At 40.8% G+C, this 17,350-nt stretch overlaps 1 protein-coding gene across 3 annotated transcripts in view; it reads right to left on the bottom strand.

Moving 5' to 3' along the window:
• The window catches only part of LOC114650060 (uncharacterized), a 170,322-nt gene that overhangs the window by 118,170 nt on the left and 34,802 nt on the right, over positions 1-17,350 (bottom strand). For 2 of the 3 annotated variants that reach the window (XM_051926371.1, XM_051926370.1), the window contains exons 4-6: positions 16,891-16,928; positions 13,322-13,395; positions 1,871-1,896 (exon numbers count right to left, since the gene is read on the bottom strand). In XM_051926371.1, the coding sequence (XP_051782331.1) occupies positions 1,871-1,896; positions 13,322-13,395; positions 16,891-16,928 (138 nt within the window). The remainder of the gene's footprint in view (positions 1-1,870; positions 1,897-13,321; positions 13,396-16,890; positions 16,929-17,350) is intronic. The other variant, XM_051926372.1, reaches the window with a different exon arrangement.

Here is a 17,350-nt window from a genome sequence, read left to right as displayed (position 1 = left end):
AAGACCAGAAACGGTTTTCAGTTTTATGAAAAATGGGATCAGACTAAGAAAAAAAAACAATCCAATATTTAAAAACTAAATGTTAACCTTAAATAAAATATTGTTTTGTTTTTCTTGTTATCCTTTTGTTGAACAGTCTGTATTAAAATTGATTAAAGCATCAGAATTAAAAGCTTTTAAAAACAACTAAATATTTCAATTAAGATCAAAATTGAAATCCGTTTTTTTTTGTATACCACTCTATACTTTCATTTGTATTAATAATAATAATAATAATAATTCTTTGCATTTATATAGCGCTTTTCTCACTACTCAAAGCGCTCAGCAATTGCAGGCTAGGGCCTTGCTCAAGGGCCCAACAGAGCAGGGTCCCTATTGGCATTTACGGGATTCGAACCAGCAACCTTCCAATTGCCAGTGCAGACCCCTAGCCTCAGAATGTGAATTGTGGAATTGCAATGGCAAATTTAGAACACATGGAGGGTGCGGAGCAAATGCGCTCTATTCGCTCTCTCGCCGCTAGAAATGTAACGTTCTTAGCCAAATATGCACCTCACCGATATGTGTGTAAAGAATGCTGATGAGATAGATAGATAGATAGATAGATAGATAGATAGATAGATAGATAGATAGATAGATAGATAGATAGATAGATAGATAGATAGATAGATAGATAGATAGATAGATAGATAGATAGATAGATAGATAGATAGATACTTTATTAATCCCAATGGGAAATTCAATTCAATGGTGAAATTCAATGGTGAAACATCACCAGTAGTCAATGTGCCAACTGAATAGTTAACAAGCAACTTACTGTATAAATCTCTAAATCTGACTCTGAAGGAGTCAGTCCCTCACCAGCCATGACCCTCACCGCACGTCACTGGCACAATGAACTTTAAAAAAGAATAAAGTGATGAATGGCATGTAAACTAAAGTGAATATTTAGGACTAATATTTCATGCCTGGTTAATTTTCTATTACTGTTAATTAGATTAGATAAACTTTATTATTTCCATGGGGAAATGCAAATACATACAGCAGTAGAAACAAAAAACAATGATACAGACTCACAGGACAAATAATACAGCCAGTCAATCAATCGATAAGTAAATACAGTTGTTCAGATATTTCAGAATGACCTTAACAAGTATGTCAGGAGGAAGTCTGAGAGCATTGGGCAGAAAAGACACTCAGATGTGGTGGTGGTGGAATGAGCCGGCGGCTATAAGAGTGCCTCCTACTGGAGGGGAATTTTCACCAGAGTGTTTAATTCAGCCACCATCCACTTTTCCACACCAGCTTCTAGTATTTCCAGGGTTTGCCCTGTGATGGAGTAAACTTTCCTAATAAGTTTGTTTAGGCATTATGCATCTTTTGAGCTCAAGTTGCTTCTCCAGGAGACCACAGTGTAGAACATCATTTAATTACTTTTTTTTTTTTTTGTAACAGGACTCTCCACAGAAGTGCCTTCTTTAGTTTAGCTTTCATATCATGGAAGGCTTTTGATGACAGCCCTAAATTATTAAGGACTCCTCCAGAACGTCTTTAACTCTGACGCTCCTGAACAGTGGCATCATGCTCAAGTAGGTCAAGGGTGGCAAAAGAACAACTGAAGGCATTCATTGTGGTGTAAAAATGATCACTAAATATCCTCTAAAGTACAGTCATGTGAAAGAGTAAATACATGGCAATTACAGAATAGTTAGGCATAACTAAAGTGATATCAAGAATTGCGGACTTTTTCAACATATTTGAACAGGCAAGTATTTGATCTCAATGCAAACAGGTGACATACTTGAACAACTGACATATCCCAATCCAAACCCCTAAGAATACCGAATAAGACCAGAAAATGTAAAAGTACCTCTTGGGTAATCTTGATCCATTCTTCTTTCACAGAAAAAAAACACAAAATACAAAATTTTAAATTAGTATACAATCTAAATTGCAAAACTAAAATTTACACATGTCTATAAAGTTAAATACCATATAAAGGAAATCTTGAATTGCTTGTGTCTATAGAATGAAAATCAATTTGCATTTTTATGTAAACTCAAATACTGATCAGGTAAGAGTATGGGGTGTTCTCACCAGCTTCTACAGAGAGGACCATCGAGAGCATTGTGACCAGCCGGGTCACTGTCTGGTTTGAAAGCTGCAGTGTCTCCGACCGTAAGGTCCTACGACGGACAGTGCACACTGCAGAAAAGATCACTGGGTCCTCTCTGCTCTCCATTGAAGGCATCTTTGTAAAGCATTCTTTCTGCAAAGCTTACAGCATTGTGAAGGATGGCTCCCACCCCTCCTGCAGTCTCTGTCTCCCCCTTCCATCTGGCTGAAGGTACTGTAGCATCCGAACCAGTTCTGCCCAGTACAACAACAGCTTGGACCCATTGGTGGTCCGAACTCTGAACTTGTGCTGCCTCCTGCTTTCAAGTCTGCTCCTAGTAGTTATATGCAGTAAATCACTGCACTTGTTACTTCTGTTGTCTTTCATTATTAGTTGTATTATTTATGTATTACTATCTATTTCACATTATTACTATATACTGTATTCACTTACCATTTATTTATTTAGGCGGCACAGTGGCGCAGTGGTAGCGCTGCTGCCTTGCTGTAAGGAGACCTGGGTTTGCTTCCCGGGTTCTCCCTGCGTGGAGTGTGCATGTTCTCCCCGTGTCTGCGTGGGTTTCCTCCCACAGTCCAAAGACATGCAGGTCAGGTGCATCAGCGATCTTACATTGTCCCTAGTGTGTGCTTGGTGTGTGGGTGTGTGTGCCCTGCGGTGGGCTGGCACCTTGCCCGGGGTTTGTTTCCTGCCTTGCACCCTGTGTTGGCTGGGATTGGCTCCAGCAGATCCTCGTGACCCTGTGTTAGAATATAGCGGGTTGGAGAATGGATGGATGGATGGATGGATTTATTTATTTATTTACTAGACATTAAGCCCGTTACAATAAAGGGCGCTAGAACAGTAGTGCATAAACATTAGTAGGAATAGTCTATATTAAATGGTAAGGGACCGTCTGTTTCCTGTTACAGTAATCCTGGCTTGTATGTGGCTGTAATATGCGTCACTGTACTGTGTGCCTTTAATTTTCTCTCGCAGTACTACGTCTCTCCAGCAAGTACTGTGCAGTTCCCCAGCAAGTATTTTAATCTGTGCTGGCGTGCAGCTGATTATTTTATGTGTGGCGTCTCCCCAGCAACGGATTTTATGTGCGCGAAAATAAATCTACTTTTAAAAGTCATCCTATTGTAATATCATGAAAATTCATATATTTAGGAAAACCCCTTCAACGACTGTCATTTTACCGGGCCAAGTTTGTTAATCGCAAATCTGACATCCTCAGAGTGAACACTTGCACAACAAACACTAATCCCACCTCTTTGGGGAAGCTGGTCTCCGCGTCTCAGTACCCGATTGGATTTTTCGTGCGTTATGTTTTAGGTCTTACCTCATTTACCGAAATCCGATTGGATCGGCCGCGTGATATTTTATAGGTCCCGCCCTCTCTGTCTTGTGAAGCGTCACACCGTGCCCCGCCCATGCGCACTTCACCAGAAGACACACACGGGTTTTATTAAAGAGGATAATCTTATATATAAACGTCTACGTGTGGAAGTATGTGTGTCTGTCTGTCCAGCCTGGAAGTGCGAGGCTACAGCATGAAGCTCAAAGTGCCAGCAAGGCGGCCTCAAGTTAACAAGTCAAAAGAAGAAAGGAGTACAAGGCTACAGCATGAAACTGAAAGAAAGCGACTCCGTCGCCAAAGTGAAACCACCGAGGAAAGACAAACGAGACTAACCAGGTTTCCATCCAAGGAGTTTTTGTGAAAAAATATTTAGCGCTTCAATTTTTTTTACCGATATAGCTGATGGAAATGCTAATTATCAATAAAATGTTGTACATGTCAACATAATATTTTTCCTTTTAACTTTAGCGCATAAATTCCATATCGATACTTCAGATGTCGCAAAAACTAGATTGGAAACACTTTTTGTCGGAAAAAAGGGCTTTAACGCAAATAAATGTGTCACATTTTCATCACGTGTATGAACGGTATGCAATTTCATTGGCCTCCGCTACAGTCGGAAGTCTGATATAACGCTGCATTAATTTTTCTTTAATAGCGGTGCACACAGCATATACACATCGATGGACGGTAGTTTTACTAACCCCGAAAGATTCTCCAACTACTCTATACTCGCCACAGGTTGCCAGCTTGTAAAGGGCGATGGCAATCCGCTTTTGGGTTGGAACCGGTGGTCGGTGGCAACCTGTGATGGGTGCAACATCAGGACTGATGAATCCACACAACATCTCAAACGTCGGCCGTGTCATTCTAAAATTTTGCTGCCAGAGATTTTCTGTGAAGTGTCTCTCCACCACCTCCTCCCCAGAAGGTCTTATTCCGTCGTCTCTCCCATACCCGTGGGTTTCGTCGCACTGGGGTACTTTCTTCGAGCTCTAGGGCTATCAGACAAGCAACTGCTTCATTCTGCTGTCGTCTTTGGATATTATGTACAATTCCAATTATTTGTGAAACTGAAATAACAGTAAGCTGGCAAATTTCAAAAAACTGTCTGAATAATCTCTCCATTTCTTTGTTTCTTTGTTTAGTGGAGGGGGTGTAACGTGGAAAACAAAAGGTAGATAATTTGCAACATACACAAAATTATGTATGGAAACGGCTCAAGGGCAGATTTTTTTCGCAATACAACAAAACTTATGCGACAGTTCGTTTTGGGGGGTGATGACGTCATCACGCACACCATTTTATCGATAAAAAGCCAGTTGGATGGAAACAGGTTGGAGACAGCAAATTTCACACATTTTTTTTACGTATATTCAGTTTGTAGATAACAAAACGTCGCAAAAAACTGGATGGAAACTACTGATAGACAAGAGGGTGAGCACGTCCACAAAACGAAACCGCCGACTCTGCATTTCAATTTTTTTTTCTGACGATTTCAATAGTTTCTAGAGCCCAGGCTTTTTACATCACCTGTCCTGAACTTGTCCATCTGTTTATGTGTATATACATGTGTTTAAAAAATGTTGCGTTAATTGTCTACATTTTCTATATTCTTCTCTAGCACTGTGAAGGAGCCCTCCCATGGTGTCTCTGTCCCACTTCCATCTGGCAGAAAGTATCGTAGCATCCAAACCAGTTTGGCCAGCTTCTGAAACAACTTCTACCCCTTAGCTGTCTGAACTCTAAATTCTGTGCCGCCCGCTGCCATCAGATCTGCTCCTAGTAGTGAATTTATATGTAGTACATTTGCTACACTTGTCAATACAGTACTCCTGTTTTTACTATTAGTTCTTGTTGTTATTCTTTCTTTCTTTCTTTCTCTTACATCCATCCATTCTCCAACCCGCTATATCCTAACAGTGTCACGAGGGTCTGCTGGAGCCAATCCCTGCCAACACAGGGCGCAAGGCAAGGAACAAATCCTGGGCAGGGCGCCAGCCCACCGCAGTCTTTCTTTCTTTCTTTCTTTCTTTCTTTCTTTCTTTCTTTCTTTCTTTCTTTCTTAAATTATAACTATTTAATCACTTACTATTTACAGTATTTATCTATTTATTTATAGTATAGCATAATTGTTTCCCTGTCTTGCATTTGTCCTGTGTGTGTATCTGTTACACTGCTGCCCTGGACAACGTTATTTCGTGCCCCTGTCTGCTGTAACCTGCACGCTATGACAATAAAGCCACTTGACTTGACTTGATGTCAGATGTAGCCTTCAACAACAGCTTCACCATACAATGTTCAATTAATTCCATTTCCTTTCAATATGTTAAAATGTAAATATATTTGTAAATATATGAATATGTAAATATAATCTGCCATTACTATTAAAAGGAACTGGATGTCTGCAACAACATTGCACAACATTTTACTAATCTGGCTACCTCTCTGTATTTTACCATTACACTGCCTTCATCTTCTTTAATCATTAAATAGGTCCAAACCACAATGTTGGGTTCATTCTCTGACCTTTCGATATTGTATTATAGCATTGTAAAGGCCCCCCTCCCATCCCTTCTGTGGTCTCTGTTTCCCCCTTCCATCTGGCAGAAGGTACTGTTGCATCCGTACCAGTTCTGCCAGGTACTACAACAGCTTGTACCCCTTGGCGGTCCGGACTCTGAACATTGTGCTGCTCGCATCCATCAGATCTCCCCCTAGTACTGAATTTATGTTCAATGCACTTGTTACACTTGTCACTACTGTTATTTATTACTATCTATATGTTTTATTTGTAATTATTAATCTATGACAGCATAGTATAGTTCTTTACGTATCTTGCACTTGCCCTGTGTTTATGTATCTGTTGCACTACAGTCCTGTTGTTTCGTGTCACTGTTTGCTGCAACATGAACGCTATGACAATAAAGGCACTTGACTTGACTTGATGTCAGATGTAGCCTTCAACAACAGCTTCACCATACAATGTTCAATTAATTCCATTTCCTTTCAATGTGTTAATATGTAAATATATGAATATGTAAATATAATCTTCCATCACTATTAAAAGGAACCGGATGTCATGGGTCCAAACCACAATGTCATGTTCGTTCTATGCCCTTTCAATATTCTATTATAGCATTGTGAAGGACCCCTCCCACGGTCTCTTGTCTCCCCCCTTCCATCTGGCAGAAGGTACTGTTGCATCCGTACCAGTTCTGCCAGGTACTACAACAGCTGGGACCCCTTGGCAGTCCAGACTCTAAACTCTGCGCAGCTCGCAGCCATCAGATCTCCCCCTAGTAGCGAATTTATGTGCAGTGCACTTGTTACACTTGTCACTACTGTTATTTATTACTATCTATCTATCTATTCACGTTTTATTTGAAACCAGTAACGGCGTACTACACGATAACATGCAGTAAATACACTTGACTTGAGCATTCCTAGTTTTTATCCTCTTTCTCTGTACGTTTAGCATTCGTTTGTTCAGAGGTTGGTGCGCTTGCTTCTTCCTGAGCAGTGCTTCTTTTCTCCATCGTAGCAGTCCGCTGCTTCTCTTCTTTCGTCGTCATCTTTTCGTGTTGAAACTGATTAAGTTAGTTTTTGTGTTGCAATTACTTAGTACTTTTTCTTAATTTTTCACTTAAACTGGCACTGAAGTGTTCAATCTGCCTCAGGAATGATTTAAGATATGAAGAGGTAGGGGAAGTGACCGCGAAGGTGCTAGGGAATGAGAACGATGTACGTACGCATGCGCCGCATGGCCGCCTTGCTGCGCACTGCTGAGAGTTGATTCTACAATAAAATAAAATAAAAACAAAAAGTGTAATAAAAATCATCACCCCGAAAGCGGCTAGTAGACATCACGTAGTATATGTGTACCAAATTTCAGGTCAATAGGTGAAACGGTTTGCGAGCTACAGGCGATTTAAAATCCTGGACAGACAAACGAACAGCCACGGGAACGTATTATATACATATAAAGACTAGACAAAAAGCCCGTTTCGACAACGTAAGATGAAACGGGCATGAGTTTGTGTCAGCAGTGTATGAAGAACAAATGATAAGTAAGAAATAAATAAATAAGAAAGTGATGTAACTAAGAGGTTTGGGATATGCATGACTTTATCACGGCGAAAAATACAGTACACTTAAAAAATACATGCTATCTATGACAACGTTTTTTGTTTGTATACTGGAGGCCTGTCGGTATGCAACTAAAGTTGTAAAATCTCTCTGTAGACTACATTTTTTGTGAAGACACTCTCACTGTTTGGTAGTAATTTCCCTTGATGTGGCCCATCTTTAACTTGCACCTTCACATCACTCGCCCTTCTGACTCTTGAAAAAGCCACATACAATTGACCATGGCTGAAAACGGGTTCGGCAAGGAATATTCCTACCATGTCAGATGTTTGTCCTTGTGACTTGTTTATAGTCATGGCGAATGCTAGTTTGACAGGGAATGCCCTTTGAATTTGGAAACACATGTAGTCTTTAAGCTTAATTTATTTTGTGTCATGTGCATAAAAATTGCCATATTTTATAATTATGTAGGCCTATGGCAGTAAAAGGGAAAAAATGAGAAATACAAATCAACGAAAAGTAGAAGAAACAACGAAGAAGTTTTTTTGTAATGATTTTAGTCCGCTTTACTCATTACTGTACAGGCTTGTACTGTTAGTTGATGAATTTTCCAGGCCTATAGTATAATATTGAATGATGAATGTTCCAGTAAAATATGGAATAGTAATAAGTATAAGCACCACAAACCTGATATAGGTGTATTGAATGAATGCATAATTGAATCAGAATGCGTAATTAGGCCTCGAGCTGTAGTCAAAATGCCTTTCAGGCCTCTAGAGCTTTAATCGAAGTCACGTTTCTCTTTGAATTTTTGCGGCCGTTGGCACCAAGTTGTGAGAATAAGCAGTTTTGAAAGGGCGAGGATGCAAGGGGCATTAAAATCACTCCAGATGGTGTGGTGAACATTCAGTGCTTGGTGCGAATAGGCTAGCAGTGTTTTATTTTACTCAGATCTCAGCAGCAGCGCACGACAATGCGTACCGCACCACCTGTGGAGATTTGTATGCGGCTTAGAATGTGTACTTCGCTTCACACACATCAACATCTGCGGACGACGGTAATGTAATGATCTTGATGGCTGTGGAGTCGTTCCTGCTGCTGAAAGTACTTAATAGTAATATTTTCTTACGTATTATTTTGAGTGTGAGGGTTGGCTGTGATCGGGGATAATATCCTACGCCTGGGCGGAAGGATTTGGGATTTCAGAATAATAATCCCGAAATGCGTAGGCTAAATCCACTGCCTGCCGCGATGTTGGGGTTGGATTTCGGTCTCATAAGGTTTTTTGGGCAGCTGCACAGAAGGCGACTGCGCATTCGGCGACGGACGGACGTGAGTGAGTGAGTGAGTGAGTGAGTGAGTGAGTGAGTGAGTGAGTGAGTGAGTGAGTGAGTGAGTTAGTGAGTGAGTGAGGAGGCAGGCGAATTATGTATTAAGATTATTTATTAATCTATGATAGCATAGTATAGTTCTTTACGTGTCTTGCACTTGTCCTGTTTTTATGTATCTGTTGCACTGCGGTCCTGTCATTTCGTGCCACTATACACTTCAATACGTTATATGGATGGTAAGACAATAAAACCACTTGACTTGACTTGAGGGTTAATGTACTGCAGTCCACTTTCTGAACTCAGTCTTAGGATAATAGAACTGTCTCAGACACCTCTGTAAATATTAATTAATCAGGCAGAAATATGAAACAAAACACTGTCCATTTCAACTTTTGGGTCTTATTTTCTTTACTCAATGAATGCCATGATAAAGTGCCAAAGTGCAAAGAAAATCCTTAGAAATGTCCAAAAGAATAACAATTCAACGATGTGCGTATAAACAGTGTCGAAAGTAACAGTACATAATCTTTAGAAAACACACAAAAATATTCAAAGTTACTGTTTTGAAAAAGATTTCCAATTGTGAAAAAACAGAAGAAACACTCCTCGTGATGTCTCTCTCTTATTTCACACCTGTGATGTACACTGCAGTTATTTTAGAACAGAAATGTTTTTTGGTATTGTATTTGTACAATTATGGATGTTACTCTCCCTAAATCTTTCACCTGCGGAATTGCTCCATTCCCAAAATCCTGGTGGGCTAGTAGCCGTTTTTTTTATTAATGTAAATATTTTTTTAAAAGGATTAAAAATGGAAAAATTTCTTTACAGGGCAAATGTAATGCATTCTACCAAATACAGGCTACTTCTTTTCATAATCTACAATGCATAATGTTTGGGACAAAGACACATTTTACCTTGCATTTACCCTTCTGCTCCACAATTTAAAATTGCAAATTTAAGGGGATTTGCAGACATTTCAGTCACACCATGTACAAGTGACAACACCTATTTGACATGGTCCTCTTTATTTCAGGACACCATACTATTTGGGGCAATTGGAATCCCAGGTGTTTGTGATTCCTCAGGTGGGTTTTGTTGCTTCATGAGATCCCTCAACTTGCTTCTACCCTTTGAGTCTGTAGTTGTCATTGTTCAACATGAGGACAAGAGCTGTGCCGATGAAAGTCAAAGAAGCCATTATGAGGCTGAAAAACAGAAGTAAAACTATTGGAGATGTCGGTAAAACCTTAGGATGACCAAAATCAACTGGAATGTCAATAAGAAGAAAGAACCTACTGGTGGGCTCAGTAATCGCAAAGGGACCGGTAGGCCAAGGAAGACCTCCACTGTGGATGAGAGAAGAATCCTCACCATGGTCAAGAAAAAGCCCCAAATGCCTGTCTGACAGATCAGAAACAGTCATCAGGGGGCCAATGTGTGTGTGTGTGTGTGTGTGTCAGAAACGACTATCAGCAGAAGACTTCCTGAACAGAAACAGAGAGGACACACTGCAAGATGCAAACCATAAACACAGGATGGCCAGATTACAGTTTACAAAGAAGGACTGAAAAAAGCCTGCAGAATTCTGGAAAAAGGCCTTGTGGACAGAAGAGACAAAGATGAACCTGCCGTATCAGAGTGATGTCAGAGCAAAGTGTGGAGATGTGAAGGAACTGCCCAAAATCCAAAGCAGACCACCTCATCTGTGAAACACGGTGCTGGGGGTGTTATGGCTTGGGCATGTATGGCTGCCACAGGTCCTGACACACTTCTCTTCATTGATGAAGGAACTGCTGACGGCAAGTGGCACAGTGAGGTGTAGAGAAACGTCTTAATTCTTCCAGTAAAGGCCTCCAAACTTATTGGATGGCACTTCATCCTACAAGATAATGAGCCAAACACACTGCTGAGGCAACACAGGAGGTTGTCAAAACTAAAAAATGGAAGATTCTTGAATGGCCAAGTCAGTCACCTGATTTAAATTCAATTGAGTAGACGTTTCATATGCTGAAGAGAAAACTTAAAGGAACAAGCCCCCAAAACAAGCAGGAGCTGAAGATGTATGCATTAAAGGCTTGGCAGAGCATCACCAGAGAAGACCCTCAGCCCCTAATGATGTCTATGAATGGCAGACTTGAAGCAGTCATTGCATGTGAGGGATATGTGACAAAGGACTAAATATGGCAGCTTTAATAGCCCTACCATGCTGTGTGCCAAACATTATGGTGCCCTGAAATGGGAGGACCGTGTACAAAAAGTGTTGTCATTTCTACATGGTGTGACCGAAATGTGTGCAAATCCCCTTAAATGAAAGTCTACAATGTGCACGTTAATCACAAGTCTGAACTGTTTGATTTGAAAATTTAAACTGTGAAGCAGAGGAGTAAATCAAGGAAAAATGTGCCTTTGCCCCAAACATCATGCAGGGCACTGTATTCCTACAGTCATCATGCTGCATATACAGTAGACCCCCGCAAAGTCGCGGTTCAGGGTTACCGGACTCAGTCGTTTGCGGATTTTTCCTTAGAACCTAACTATTAATCGTTAGCGGAAAGCGCAAATATCCTCCGCAATTTTTTATGGCTTTTTTCGTGGCAATAATGTGCTGTAGAGAGAATAGGAAGCAACCGCTGAGGGAAACGCGGTTTGGGATGGTGAAAGTAGCCAAACCGAGAGCGTTATTCATTTCTCCTTGCTGCTGATTGACTGCTGCCTTGTGACACGTCTCCAGCTGAGTGTCCTCGTGTTTTCCATTTTGTTATTGTATTCATTTTGTTATTTTTAAATGCACAAGATGTCGCCGAATCACCTTGCACCTTCTAATGCATCTGGCTCTGAGCCTAAGCACCAGAAGAAGTTTAAAACACTCCAGGAGAAGGTTGAACTAGTGGATTTGCTCCGGGAGCTAAAAAGTTATGCTGCAGTAGCACACCACTATGGCATTAATGAAAGCCCCGCACGCTACATAAAGAAGAACGAGGCAACGATCAGGAGTACCGTATCTGTAAGTTTCTGTGATAGTGCCAAAAAGGTAACAACCATAAGGAATAAAATTATCATCAGGATGGAATCTGCCTTGGCATTGTGGATCACCAACTGTAGGAAGAAGAACATCCCCTTGGACGGTAACATCATCCGTGAGAAAGCACGGAAATTGTACCAGCAGTTCACTACAGGAGACAATGTAGCAACTTCCCATCACAATGTTCCTAAAACCTACAAAGAAAAGCCAGCATGAAACCCCACCAGAAGAAGACCTGTCCAAAGATACGACTCCTCCTGAAGTGCCTGGAGAAGAGGGCGCCACCCGAGGAGTTTTAAATCCTCTGCATCGTACTGCACAGCTGCTTCATCATCATCATCAATATCATTCATCATTGGTGAGTACCCGTACATTTTACTGTATTTTAATTAAATGAAATTATTATGTATTTACTGTACTTATAACAAAGAAAATGACAGTGCATACCAAAGAAAACACGCTTGCATGAATTACAGTACGTATAGCGGTAACATCGGTATTTTACATTCTAGCACCGCAGGAGACATAGTAGTACAGTACTGTGCAGTAGACGGGTTTACCTTTATATTCTGTTTTTAGGTCATGTTTAAAGGTAATTTTTTAGGTAATGTATTAATGTATTAAGCTGAGTTTGCAACGAAATTAAAGTGCTTTGGGGGCATACTGCATGTAGGGTTTAAACTATAAAAATAGGCATTTTTTAACCACATCCAAAAGTCACGGTTTTTCACAATTCGCGGGTGCTCTAGGAACATAACCCCCACGAATTTTGGGGGTGTACTGTACTGTTAAAATGCCAAGGGTACAAATGGTTACATGTTTAACATTTTCATATTGAGATTTAACAGAAAACAGAATTGCTTTGAACGCTACATACTGTTTTTAATACTCAGCGGCATATTTGAATTTTTACTTGTGTACGTTCCTGTTCTACATGGTGGTTTATTAAACTAAAACCCTCTGAAATATGTTTGTTTAGAAAAATTAGGGCCATTTAAACAATACCTGAGATTTCAAGCAGTCAGATTTTAAATTGCAACAGGAATAAACACATTCTTAAATACAATAGCTAATAAAACAATTATGGGACACCACCTAAAATAATGGATCCATTAATAAATAAATGTGTATTTTATGTAGTCATAAAAGCTATCCAAAGAAAATGTTAAAGGTCCACAGTAAATATGCGCTCAATATAAAATAAAATGTTAAAGTTACTGTACAATATCTATGGTTTCAAACACGTTAGGATATCATATTTTACAGTTCAATGCAAAATAAAAAACCTTCAGGCACAAGTCCTTTTAAACTCTAAATGCTAACACTACTGACATGACGTCTTTAACAAATAAAAGCATCGGCTTACAGTAATAGTTAAAATTAGTAATAAATCTTACAGCAAGACTCGTGACTTCTTTTGCTTCCTTGATGTTACTGGGCACAGCATCACGACCAGTGCGCTTTCCGCTCCCTGAAGCAAAACAAGAGGTTATTTAGGTGAAAATAAAATAAGGTATTGATACCTCACTTTATTTTAGGGCATATTTCCAATATCCAAAAGATTGTTTTAATATTGTAACAGAGACTTGGTGTTGTTTGTCCAGGTTCCCACATTTGTAATATAGTTTGTGTTGGAGTGTTTTGTTGGATGGAGGGTGGGCACTATACATTGTGACCAGCACCCCAAACCCTAAACACACCTACAGTGGGGCAAAAAGTATTTAGTCAGCCACTAGTTGTGCAAGTTCTCCCACTTAAAAAGATGAGCGAGGCCTGTAATTGTCATCATAGGTATACCTCAACTATGAGAGACAAAATGAGGAAAAAAAAATCCAGAAAATCACATTGTCTGATTTTTGAAGAATTTATTTGCAAAGTATGGTGGAAAAAAAGTGTTTGGTCAATAACAAAAGTTCATCTCAATACTTTGTTATATACCCTTTGTTGGCATTGACAGAGGTCAAACGTTTTCTGTAAGTCTTCACAAGGTTTTCACACACTGTTGCTGGTATTTTGGCCCATTCCTCCATGCAGATCTCCTCTAGAGCTGTGATGTTTTGGGGCTGTCGCTGGGCAACACAGACTTTCAACTCCCTCCAAAGATTTTCTATGGGGTTGAGATCTGGAGACTGGCTAGGCCACTCCAGGACCTTGAAATGCTTCTTACGAATCCACTTCTTCGTTACCCGGGCGGTGTGTTTGGGATCATTGTCATGCTGAAAGACCCAGCCACGTTTCATCTTCAATGCCCTTGCTGATGGAAGGAGGTTTTTCACTCAAAATCTGACGATACATGACCCCATTCATTCTTTCCTTTACACGGATCAATCGTCCTGGTCCCTTTGCAGAAAAACAGCCCCAAAGCATGATGTTTCCACCCCCATGCTTTACAGTAGATATGGTGTTCTTTGGATGCAACTCAGCATTCTTTCTCCTCCAAACACGACGAGTAGAGTTTTTACCAAAAAGTTCTATTTTGGTTTCATTCCTCTCTGGATCATCCAAATGCTCTCTAGCAAACTTCAGACGGGCCTGCACATGTACTGGCTTAAGCAGGGGGACACGTCTGGCACTGCAGGATTTGAGTCCCTGGCGGCGTAGTGTGTTACTGATGGTAGCCTTTGTTACTTTGGTCCCAGCTCTCTGCAGGTCATTCACTAGGTCCCCCCGTGTGGTTCTGGGATTTTTGCTCACCGTCCTTGTGATCATTTTGACCCCACGGGGTGAGATCTTGCGTGGAGCCCCAGATCAAGGGAGATTATCAGTGGTCTTGTATGTCTTCCATTTTCTAATAATTGCTCCCACAGTTGATTTCTTCACACCAAGCTGCTTACCTCTTGCAGATTCAGTCTTCCCAGCCTGGTGCAGGTCTACAGTTTTGTTTCTGGTGTCCTTTGACAGCTCTTTGTCTTGGCCATAGTGGAGTTTGGAGTGTGACTGTTTGAGGTTGTGGACAGGTGTCTTTTATATTGATAACGAGTTCAAACAGGTGCCATTAATACAGGTAACGAGTGGAGGACAGAGGAGCCTCTTACAGAAGAAGTTACAAGGTCTGTGAGAGCCAGTAATCTTGCTTGTTTGTAGGTGACCTAATACTTTTTTTTCCACCATAATTTGCAAATACATTCTTTAAAAATCAGACAATGTGATTTTCTGGATTTTTTTTTTCTCATTTTGTCTCTCATAGTTGAGGTATACCTATGATGAAAATTACAGGCCTCTCTCATCTTTTTAAGTGGGAGAACTTGCACAATTGGTGGCTGACTAAATACTTTTTTGCCCCACTGTATACAGATGTAACTCCCGAGTTTAAATAAACATTTTATTAACACAAATACCTCACAAAAAGGCTGCAGACGTGACATAAACACAAATATTTTTCTCAGCTTCTCCTTTCCCTCTCCATCCACTCTTCTAGCTGAGCTTTTGTCCTTCTTGCACCTGACACCGACTCGCCTGGATAAGGTTGAGTGGCTTCTTTAATCTTAGGCCCGAGCGTATTTCCAGTGCTAGGGTATATCCCTACAAAATGGGAATCACGGATCCCTTAAGCACCCCCTGGCAGTCCTATGGGACTACATTCCCCAGCATCATGCCTTGCGAGTTCCCATACAGGTAGAGGTGCCCAGGGATGCTGCCACCTAGCGTGTCAGGGGAGCACGAAGCCCTGCCAGATAGTCTCCCCAACCAACAACCTCCTTCCATCACATTGGCCTCCCGGCCGGGTATTGATCCTCGGTCCAACCCTGCTGAGATGCCAGCATGGCCATTTGGACAAGGCAGGTAACACCCTACCACTCATCCTGTCCACTTGCCACTTGGGCATTCCAACCAGGTAGGGGTGGGGAGTCTAACCTGGCAGAGATGCTAGTCCATGCATGCCAACCATTAAAACATTTACTCTTAAAACTGCTGGTTCTTTACTGGGTTGTGTGGTTCCTTGTAGCACTGTTGCTTGATCAAGCACCACTTCATTTTGATGTGGAAGGATTATGGGATGGTTTCATTTTGAGGTGTGAGGGTCCAGCAGGGAATGGCAGGAGTACAAAAGAAGCCTTTTTGATGTGGTTACAAGAAAGTGAAGAAATCTGACAAACGAGAGGAGACCATCAGCACTCTTAAGAAAACTCTTTAGTGACACTTTCTGGTTCTTTACTGGGTGGTGTGGTTTTTTTGTTGAACCTTTGCTTGACTAAGCACCATTTCATCCTGGGACGGGTTCTTTACATATAAAGTTGGTTCTTTGTGTTTGAAAAACTTAATAATAATAATAATTCTTTGCATTTCTATAGCGCTTTTCTCACTACTCAAAGCACTCAGCAATTGCAGGTTAAAGGCCCACCAGAGCCTCTTTTGGCATTTTACGGGATTCGAACCGGCAACCTTCCCGATTGCCAGTGCAGATCCCTAGCCTCAGAGCCACCACTCCGCCTAATATGTAGAAAAAACTGACACGTTTAATGTATGGTAGGCAACCTAGCAGGACACTAACAGATGGAGAAAACCTGAATTTAGTGCATGTTATTGTATCCAGCAAGAGTCCTTTAAAAATTGAGACCCTTTGGGATTTCACCAATCAGTTATCATCTATTCCTGTTCTTTCTGAAACCTTCATGTTGATGGGTCTTTTGGGAACCAAAAATGGTTCCCCTTTGGGATCAGTGTGAAGAACCACTCTGGCACCTTCATTGTAAAGAGTGTGTGTGTCTTGAGAACCCTGCCTATGTTTTACAAACCCCATACTGTGTTTTCTTGTGTTGTTAGTGATAGTTTCATGTAGATCTGTATTCTAATTAGGATTGTATAAAACGGCAGTTCCATCATCTCCAGATCTGGCCTGCCTGTTTGACGGCTCCCACACCTCAGCAGTGTTTTACCCCACAAAATAAAGATGTGCTGTAATTAACTCCATCAGACACACTCCCTCTGTAATGCTATATTCAAGGAGTAAATCCAGGTTACTAACCTTCAGGACTCATGGAAGCATGGTTCTTGCAGTAAAGTCTGCAAAACAGAAAAAAAATAGCAGAATTAAAGAGTTTTTTCTGTATTTTTGTATAATTTCAACTATCTCTCCTTCTACGTTCCAAACACATATTGAGTGAAAAGCATATTATGATTTGAATAAATTAATGTAATATTCGTCAACTCAGTCATAGTTCTTGCCCATGGTATCATGCGACTTGCATCTATGTGAGTCACGACAACTGCAAAACACGCAGAGTCACACACCACAGGCTCATTTCATTTTCTCCCCAAAGGAGAAATTGTCTTTTCACATGACCTTTCGGGTCAGAGTGCAGGGTCAGCCATTGTAGAGTACCCCTGGAGCAATTTACAGGTTGAGAGACTTGCTCAAGGGCCCAGCGGAGTGGGATCCCTTCTAGCAGTAATGGGATTTGAACCTTCTAGACACCAGAACAGAT

Source organism: Erpetoichthys calabaricus, chromosome 4 (genome assembly GCF_900747795.2).
Source record: "Erpetoichthys calabaricus chromosome 4, fErpCal1.3, whole genome shotgun sequence".
Taxonomy (NCBI): Eukaryota; Metazoa; Chordata; class Cladistia; order Polypteriformes; family Polypteridae; genus Erpetoichthys; species Erpetoichthys calabaricus.
This window is presented reverse-complemented; position numbering and strand designations above follow the sequence as displayed.